Below are 10,070 nucleotides of genomic sequence, written 5' to 3' on the forward strand. Positions count from 1 at the left end.
CCCTCTCTATCATCAAAGTTACCCATCCATGAGTTACGGCATGACAATATTTGTTCGGCCCCCGGCAACAATCTGGGTTTCTCATGTGGCCCCCCATGAAAAATAATTGCCCACCCCTGGTGTAGGCTACCTGCCTGGAAGCAGGCTGCGGGTCCAAGCTCTGCCATTGGCGCCGACCATTTCAGCCGGAGTGGAAAGGGATTTCCCTTCCGCTCTGAAATGCCTCCGCCGCTGTGTAACAACAACAACGTTAACTAGCAAGCTAGCATTGCTACACGCTGAAAATGGCACGTTTTGACGAAGATTTGGATTGTGCATAAAGCAGGCCTGCTTGGTACTTTTGGATGGTCGTAAAGATAAAAGAGCCCCCCCCCCCATCCATGCTAGACCAGAGTCAGAGTAAGAGCAGCCAGACTCTCCTGCACGCGGGTACAGCGCGAAACGGAGATCGTCTGGCAAGAGGGACTAGGGTCAGTGAGGACACACACGTTTCACACACAAGAAGGGGGATCCAGACAGTAGACAAAAGGGATATCTAATAGCCTAAAACTTTAGCTGTGTGAAACCTTATATTGCTGAATGCTGCAAAACAGAGTCCTAGCATCTCTCCACTTAAGCACACTAGTCACTAGTGTACGCCTTTTCTTATCGGAGCTACCATCACATTGTAGGGGTGTCTATACATGTCTGTTTGCACTATTTAGCTCCTTAAATGGTGTTCTGTTCCTGAAACCTTGAAGCAGCGGCCAACGGGACAAATGAACGGGTCCGATTGTTTCTCTGTGTCTGCCTCGAGTTCACAACGCAGCAACGAGAAACGTTAAGTCTACGGCATCGCCAAATATGTTGTGAAACATTTTGATGGGTTTTGTGTCACTTGTGTCAAAAACATGACGACATAAACGACATAATGACCATTCCAATTCCTACTTAGTCCGAGACTTAATTGTATGTATTAAAAAAGGCCAACATTTCATGTAGGGGCATTCCTAAAAGACGAAGAATCACACATGCTGAGTGGTGTGCTTGTCCCTTGAGACACTGGTCATTTGAAAGTCAATGTCTGACCAGCACAGAGAGCTTTTGTGAGCAGCCCCACAATAGAGTTCTCAAAGCAATGCTGCCAAGGGGACAAGTGGAGAGGGGGGAAGGTCGATTGCCCTTACCTGTGAAAGTATAAAATGCCTCGTCAAGTTGTCAAGATGTTAGTTGTGTAGAATCACTAGTGCCAGTAAGCCGTTGAAGAGCCATGCATCTGACACCAAAGTAGTCAAAGTTGCTTTCCCCACTGGTAAGTGGTTTTTTTTTTTTTATGACAGATTTTGCAACCATTTCTAACACTCAGATTCTTACATTGCTAAAGAAGCACAACTGTGAAATCTCTCTGCAGAATTCAAGAATGGCCTCTGTTGGTGCTCTACTCATGCTGCTGCCTGTTGTTGCATGGGCATGCTCTCCCCAAAAAGCAGGTAAGCACTGTATTTGATACATTCTCAAATGGTAGTAATAATAATTTATTTTATAAAGCGCTTTTCAATGACTCAAAGACGCTGACACAGTATGAGTACAAAATTGGTTAAAAAAAAAATGGCTTCTTTACTGTGCTTGTGCCATAGCACGCAGTTTACCGTAAGTCCTTCTCAAGCCCTTGTTTCTAATTTATTGGGATTTTTAGTAATATAGTATTATGGTAGGATCTCTAAAGTGCCTCACCGTTTCTAAAGTTTGACTCTTTCCTTTGGGCCAGACTATGTGATGGTGTCGTGTTTCCCCAACGCCATCATTGCCAACGTCCCCGAGTGTCCGTACGGCTGGGAGATCGGCCAGCTGTCCCTGGGCGGGCTCTGTTACACCGGAATGAGCATCCCGGGCTACTTTCGCTTCACCATCCCAGACCTGACGCCCAAAAACAACTCCTACTGCGGCACCCAAGCTGAGGTGAGAAACCAAGCAGGTACATAACTGTAGACATTCAACCATTCACACAAAGTACGTTGACTTTTATGCACTGATCTTTCTGCGTAAGACGGATGTTAACTCGTCGATCGTGAAGTGACGCAAAAGTCCATCTCAGCTACATTCCCCCGTTGTTCTCCACAGTACATTCCCGGCAAGGACCCCAAGTACGTCTTCTATAATTCCATTGTGTCCAACGATACGTCGCTTACAGTCAGAAACCAGCCGGTCAACTACACCTTCACCTGCACGTACCGGGCAGCCTATCTGGTAAACAATGCCGTCTTTAGCCAAAGGTAAGCATCAATCCAGGGCACCATTTTACCACAGTTATTATGTGGAGGACATGTGCATTCTAACCCAATGACTTGCAGCGTTTTTACTAAACCCTCTGCTTTTTCCAGAGTGGCTACAGTTTTTGTCAACAACGGGAGTTTAGGCACTTTTAGAACACAGTTGTCTATGAACGTGTTTACGGTGAGTAGCTGCTCACAGGTTCACTTTCTCCTGTGGAGGCCATCTTTGTTACATGCAAGAGTGTTTAGATCCATAATGCTATTTTTAGCTGTATTTTTGTAAATAGTGTGCAGACAATAATAGCTGTCAGATTAAAAAAAAAATGCAACTGACAGGTGTGAGGCCAGACAATACAAAAAAAAATCAATATATTTTGTAGAATTCCAAATTCCTGTATGCCAAGGATGCTCCCTATGTGATTGACACATCTGAGATCGGCTCTGAAGTCTTCATCGGCATTGAGGCAAAAGGACTAAGTAACAGGTATTAAACGATTTAAAAAACATAACCCAGGTGTTGAAAGTTCACCTTTATATTCATATATTCCCCTCAGACGTTTAGAGGGGAAATGCTAGATCCCTGACCCATCCTTCCAATCTGCCTCTTCAGATTCAAAGTTGTAATAAGCAACTGCTGGGCCACTCCCACTCCTTACTCGACAGACAAGAAGAGGTGGAGTCTCATCATTAACAGGTAGTCGAAAGTGAAAAGAAACATGGACGTCGTAATTGTCCTTTAATAGTTAATTTAAAGATGCGCAGCAGCAGCAGCAGCAGCATCTACTTTTTTCCCTTCAATCTGTTGCACCCTTTTTCAACAGCTGCTCGTCTGACCCCACTGTCACTATATTTGAGAATGCCAAAGACAGCCGCTCCATGTTCAAGTTCAACTCCTTCCGCTTCCAGCGACTGGAGAAGGTGTCAACTGTCTGGCTTCACTGTGAGGTCCAGATCTGTGATGGAGAAAGGCTCTTCTGTCAGCCAGTGAGTTTGACACTTCAGAGAAACATGCACTTATTAGGAGATACATAATATACCATATCCCTATTCGATTGAATTCTTTTAAATCGTAAGTCGACTTTTCAGATTTGCCCATCAGCAGGTTCAAGAATGGACGAGGAAGTTAAATCAAAACAAGTCAAACACAAAACACGTCTCCACACACAAACAAATTGCCCAAACACTTAAGGTGTCTAAATCGACATGGATTGCTCATCAATGGGGAAATTGTGGATTAGGAATAATCTTATGCATATGTTTTATGAAATAATCATAATTAAAATGATAATTATATATGAAATAAAGTCAACACTAGGAAGGTATTGAATGGCTTCATATATGACGCTTTATATCAAGTGACATGCAGACGGTGTTTTCTGACCATAGCAACACAGTGTTGTTGGGCCAAGGATTCATTTTGACTGTTTTTTCCCTACAAAGGGCCCCTGCACTGCCAGAAGCCTGACAACTAAGGCAGAACCAACTGGGGGCATTCTCACTGCTGAGTTTAAAGTGAAAGGTACAGTACGTGTACATCTACTGTAAACAGTGCCGACCCGAAATACATACTCGCTTAAACGGATTCTATGATATTGGTAGCCAATTGTTTCCTGCAAGGCACTTAAAATAATTAAAATGTGAATGTATCGCATAAAAGTCGCTGTTTTGGTAATGTATGTGTAAGTGATGTTGTGGGGTGGCAGTAGCTGGTAATGTATGTGTAAGTGATGTTGTGGGGTGGCACTAGCTCAGGAGGTAGATCAGAAGCTTGTCGGTGTGAAGCATGACATTTGGTCACGACCCCTTGCTGTCACTTTCTCGTTACGTTCCTCAGTCGTTCATTAAAATAGAAAGTAAACACGTCTGTGGTTGCGATGTCGGTTAAGTTTAGGCAACTAAAGCAACTTGGTCAGGGTTAGGGTTTGTGTCAGGGTTCAAACCGAAAGTAAAAAAAACATGCCATGCCTCCCTCGGGGGTCGAAAATACGCTCTCTTTGGAGTTCTCAGTTTCAGCCCGAGGCCCGACAGGACCCGACTCAGCCCGACGGGCTCGGGCCGGGCTCTGGCTGATCATTTATGCTAATTTGTCGGGTCGGGTTTGAATTCTCAGGCCCGTTGAGAACTCTAGTCCTGCTCGCAAGACGCTACAGCGCCAGCGACATACTTCAACATCAGACTGTCGTTACATTCAAGACCGCTTGAAGTCAGGGGAGCTCACCCGCTAAGTCGATGTCTGACGAGACAGGGTATTGTCATCATGTGACTAGCGGTCAAGTGACTCGCCGTGACTAGCGATCTCCTCGCCTGCACCGTTGATGGCAAGGGACGGCAAGGGTTCCTGACCGAACATCAGTATTTGACAGGAAGGGAGTGAGAACATGTTGGCTCCTCCGGGCACGTGTGTCGAATTGACCCTGAGCAAGACCCTGAGCCCAGGAAGACTTGTCCCTGAGCAAGACCCTGAGCCCAGGAAGACTTGTCCCTGAGCAAGACCCTGAGCCCAGGAAGACTTGTCCCTGAGCAAGACCCTGAGCCCAGGAAGACTTGTCCCTGAGCAAGACCCTGAGCCCAGGAAGACTTGTCCCTGAGCAATCCCCTGAGCCCAGGAAGACTAGCTGTCGTCTAGGCAGCAGCTAATGGATCCTTTTAATAAACACCTGAACCCCAAACTGCTCCCGACGAGCTGGTTGGAGCGTTGCTGCTGTCAGTGTATGAATGTGTGAACAGCTGAATGTGAGGTATTTATTGTAAAGTGCTTTGAGAATTCAAGAGACTAGAAATGCACTCTATAAATACAGTCCATTTACCATTTCCATTTGTAGATGAATCAATTCAGTTAGATTAAATTCTACATTCATTCTATATATTTTGGCTTGTGTTGTAGCCTAGATCTATTTTCATTGTTTGTTTATAGTGTGTATTATGATGTTGTTGTTTTTTCTCTTTTTATAGCTAATAAATCCTCCAATAATGGACACATATCAGGTAAATATGTTTAATATAAAATATGTCTAATATGTTTAATCTCTATATGATTTATAATACAATATTATAATACGGTTTAGCACCCACATCGTGGACTTATTAATATCGTGCATTCCTTTATAACTGGGAACTGGTAATCTTACCGGTTCAAAGTTCATGAGCTGGGATGTGACGTCACTAGAGCTGGTATTTCCCATTCCATCTCGTAGGAGCCTCAGCAGCCCTGACCTCAAATATCCAAGATGGCTGCTCCGCGCAACAACAGTAGTTATAATCGTATAAATGCTATTTAGCACTTCTGTCTTGTTTGTGTCTCATTAAATCAGCTGTACACACAGCACGGCCTACTTCTATCTGTGTGGACATGAGGCTGCAGTGTTTGTATGCGTAAAATGCCACGAAATGCCTCGTTATCAACTGTTATTGCTAACAATGGCTAGCCTGGCTAGCGAGTGGATCTGACCAGTGAACAGTGAACTTCCCAGCTCAACTTTTCTGCAAATGGAAGAATGCTAACAAAACGGATGTGACGTCATTTAGCCTCCACATCCCAGTTCTTTATGCACGATTATTAAGACAGACTTATTAAGTTTCATTGGCATTTCCCCTTTCTGCCACAGGCACAGCACAACTCATCATGTTGGTGGTCCTGGGAAACACATGTCTTGCGTTTGTAAATGGACTAAGAATGTAATAAAGAAACATATGATCATCCTGCATGCGGGCACACACACACACACGCACGCACGCACGCACGCACGCACGCACGCACGCACGCACGCACACACACACACACACACACACACACACACACACACACACACACACACACACACACACAGAGGAGTGTCACCCAGGACTCAGGGAGCCGATGAATAATTCCTTCTTCACATCCATACTGTGTCAATTATTTCATAAATCACACATATTATTTGTAATTATAGCACATTTATTGACGTTTGGTGTTCTGTTTGTGCATGGGTAATGTACGTGGATAATCTTGTTAATGTTATATACATTATTACTTTGAATTTCCAATAAAGATTGATTGAAAATTGTCCCTATTATTTTGATCCATGCAGTTTTTCATCAATCTTAAGGCAATGTTAACAGTGTTGCTAAATAAATCAACAATACAATATACTTCCTATTCTGCAATACAATATACTTCCTATTCTGCTTTTCGGATAGGACACTATAGAACACTATAGATATGACTGAATATACAGACAGTACAACGATAAAGATGTTTATATATTGATTATAATATAGGCCTATTGATAATCATGATTGCATACAGCATTTCTGAATCTCAATAACTTGTCTCTATCTTGAAAGTCATATGGTTGCTTCCCCTCATAAGCCACACTGGGAGACTGAAGCAGAAGTGCAGATGACTCCCAAGTTCAAGTTTGCACTACAGATGCTCTTCAATAAATAATTATAAATCCATCACAGAATTATTTTATTTGGTTGGTTTTGCTTTAAAATATTAAAAGAATGTGTAGTCTGCTCACTGACAAGCCAAAATAAAAAATAAAATCATTACTCTTAACAGCCATTATATTCAGGTCAGTAGTAGTCTCGCTGGCCAGCCTCCTCTCCCTTCCGTGAGAGGAGTCTGGCGGCGCAGGTCTCCATTTTGGAATTGCGATGGGCGGCGCTTAGCGGCAGTGCCCTTGGAAAATAGTTTCACACCAATCCAACTTGCCATTTTCAGCATGTAGCAACGAACTAGCGTAGTTATGTCTTATGTCTAGGTTTCTGCCGTTCGCTTGCTAGCTAGTTAGCGTTGTTGTTTTCACTGAGGCGGCAGGGCACTGTTTATTTACAGCGACACACAGGGAGGAGGGAGCGGAGCCGGAAGCCGCTCTGATTGACATGGTCGGAGCCAATGACAGAGCTTGTAATAAGCGGGGAGCGGACATCCAGCAGCGACTGAAACAGTCGCTCTAATGGGAGAGCAGCTGTAGAGCAGGGGAGGGCTTATGCCAGTGGCCTGTTTCCGTGCAGCCAGACTCTTCTCATGGAAGGGAGGGGAGGCTGGCCAGCGAGACTAGGTCAGTAGAGTCCTCAGCCTGTTTTCAATTTGCTGAAGGATTGTGCCCAGCGGAATGAAGGGTATGATGACAAAAGCCGCGGTGCAACATGTGCAAAAAGAAAGCTCAAGAAGTGTTTATCCTAATAAGTGAGTACACCCTTCCCTTGAAAGAAAAAAAAGGGTTCTAAATAGTACCACAAAATGATTATTTAGACATGTACGACAACAGAAGTAAGAAGTTAGGAAATGGCTCCTAGAAAAAGTCCAGGATTAAACCTAGTACGTCACTGTAGTATTTTGTTGTATTGTATTGATTTTGCTTTTATGATGTAGGTAGGTAATGATTAGTAATATGGATTGTGTGATTATATGTGGTTATGTATATGATGTACCGAGACCAAGGACCACAACAGAAATAAGTCTTTGACTTTTTGTGCTATCCTTGACATTTTTATGATGCGTGACTTGTTTTTTCATCATGTATTGTATCAACTCTCCAATAAACTAAACTAAACTAAAGAGCAGCAAAATAAGTTTTTCCAGAGCCACTGGGTTCTTTATTCTGATTTGCCTCATAGTGTTAAAATCGTAACAAACCAGAGGGCTCTTTGGTGTACATAGAACCACTACCCTAACCGAAGAACCCTTGAAAACACAAGTAGGGCTCAGGCTCCAGTGACATCTCATGACAGTAATGTCCTCCTGCAACACCTATCCTGATTTGGTCTGCAACAATCCTCTTCACAGCTCGAGGAAACAATCACTTGCACAACATTATGTGAGACATATGGAGTTGTCCTTTCCTGGTATTTCCTGTCTTACAATCAGGAAATACCCAACATAATACGATGAGAGTGTCCACTGGATCTTTAAGTGTGCACTGCAGGCATCGAAGGTTTAGCCTGGATTTTGTGGGTGGAGTCTTTTGAAGACCCTGTGTTTGACCTTGGTTTGACCTTGAGTGGAGATATCACACATTGATTAAATGCAGGTCAAAATATCAATACTGATTCACACCATTAAATACAACACTATTACATATAGCCTAGTAAACTGTGCCTCATATAGTTTGATAGACTTGCAGGGCCGTGCAGAGACCTTTAGAGGGGGAGGTGCTCAATGTTAAAAAGGGGCACATGCAGACCTGCCAAACTTGCAAAAATATTTTTGAGTACCACAATAGTGCAACGCTTAGTTCACATGCTTCCCCACCACTTTGCTTAGTTTGCACATGGTCATTATCTCCATTCCCCACCATGGGCCCTATCTTCGTACAGGCGATATCACCTATTAGCGCTTGCGCACCTGTTTGCGCGTGCCTTAACGCAGGGAAGATTGCAGTCCGCTGTCCAGGTGTTATGCCGAGTTTTGCACGCCCGCCAGACAGCAGCAAAATGCATACCCACCTCACGGGAACATATTGTAATAATTTATACAGAAACATAACTTGTTTAAAATGATATAATTGTTTGGATAGACGTGAAAAGCCCCAAAATATGGTGGCGATGCATGGTGGTGCGGGGAAGCATAACTCTGCAAACGCGGATTAGAGACGTGCCAAATCATTTATGCACGGCGCAAACTGGATTTGGGCGGTGTTAACCACCAGAATTATTCACAGGTGTGGCCTGGCAATGCCTGGGCGTTAGATCAATCAAACCAGATTCCCGTCTTGCTGTCCATGTAATACAGTTTGCGTGAGGCAAATTGTGCCAGATCGGCTGTGATGCCAACGACCCTATGGGTTATAGCAGGTGAAGGTGAATAGCCTATTGCAAGTAGGCTACAATGTACAAGTTTTCTCAATTAATTGACCCCTCCTTGCAATGAGATAAAAGGTTCTCAGTGAATTAGTTGATTGCCTCACCGAATAATCTGCTGGTTACCCAATTTTAGCAGCAGAATTTGATGTACTGGGGTGGCAGTGGCATGCCTATGCCCAGTACAATTATAACAAGCATGCGCTTGTGCCCGCCCCCAATTTGCATTGCGCACGGCATTAAACGAGCGCAAACGCTAAATTACCGCTTTTGGGAAGATAGGGAACCCATATCATCAAGTTATTCAACATATAAATAAACTATGAAGAAAAGAAAACTACACAATCATATTCTTGAGAAGAATTCCTTTAACCTGTTCTACTTCTACTCCACCCCTCCCTGTGTTTTTTAGGGGGGACTGGTGGTTTGACGGTGAGATAGCATTAACAGTATATGCCACATAGTGTAGATGTGGTACACATCATCTGAACACTGGGAACCTGAAGGTTAATTTGAGGTGCAGCTCAGCACTGTGTGTCAAGGTTTTCTTGTCAATAATCGGTAATAAACATTCATTGTGTTTTTATTAGGTGTCTATTCAAATGCTGAATGCTGAGTATAAAAAGAATGATGGAAATATGATGGCCATTCCCATGCCATACATCCCCTGAATGCCCTAGGTATCTAGTTTGTGGTTGTAAAGTTTCATGAGGCTGTGATTATCCTAGAGCAGTGGTCCCCAACCACCGGGCCGCGGACCGGTACCGGGCCGCAACGCATTTGGTACCGGGCCGCGAGCCGGTCCAATTTTTTTTTTTTTTATAGACATAGGCTATAATATTATAGGCTGTGTGTGGTAGTTGAAACATAGTTTCAAGTTGACGTTTATTTATGATTGTAGTTAACTCATTGAGTGCCAATGACGACGATTGTCGTCAATTGCGTTTTTTGACGGTGGGACGTGGATCAATGCCTAATACATCTCCTGTAAAATTTTGGGGCATGTTGAATGTGTATAACCTATTTTACCGA

General features: G+C 43.5%; 2 protein-coding genes across 2 annotated transcripts in view; one reads left to right on the plus strand and one right to left on the minus strand.

The window, feature by feature from the left end:
• Positions 1 to 1,399: 1,399 nt before the first annotated feature.
• tectb (tectorin beta) lies at positions 1,400 to 4,322 on the plus strand (the record flags this gene model as incomplete). The annotated part of the gene is made up of 9 exons (XM_083635090.1): positions 1,400 to 1,469; positions 1,748 to 1,938; positions 2,101 to 2,252; positions 2,361 to 2,433; positions 2,633 to 2,736; positions 2,863 to 2,946; positions 3,074 to 3,236; positions 3,693 to 3,776; positions 4,260 to 4,322. The coding sequence occupies 9 exons, from the start codon at positions 1,400 to 1,402 to the stop codon at positions 4,320 to 4,322; spliced, it is 984 nt and encodes a 327-aa protein (XP_083491216.1).
• Positions 4,323 to 4,515: 193 nt separating this feature from the next.
• Positions 4,516 to 10,070, minus strand: part of gucy2g (guanylate cyclase 2g) — a gene marked incomplete at both ends in the record, with an annotated part of 24,082 nt that continues 18,527 nt past the window's right edge. The window contains one exon of the mRNA XM_083635091.1: positions 4,516 to 4,590. Within this exon, the coding sequence (XP_083491217.1) occupies positions 4,516 to 4,590 (75 nt within the window). The remainder of the gene's footprint in view (positions 4,591 to 10,070) is intronic.

This window comes from Poromitra crassiceps (genome assembly GCF_964638095.1).
Source record: "Poromitra crassiceps genome assembly, chromosome: 4".
NCBI classification, from domain to species: Eukaryota; Metazoa; Chordata; class Actinopteri; order Beryciformes; family Melamphaidae; genus Poromitra; species Poromitra crassiceps.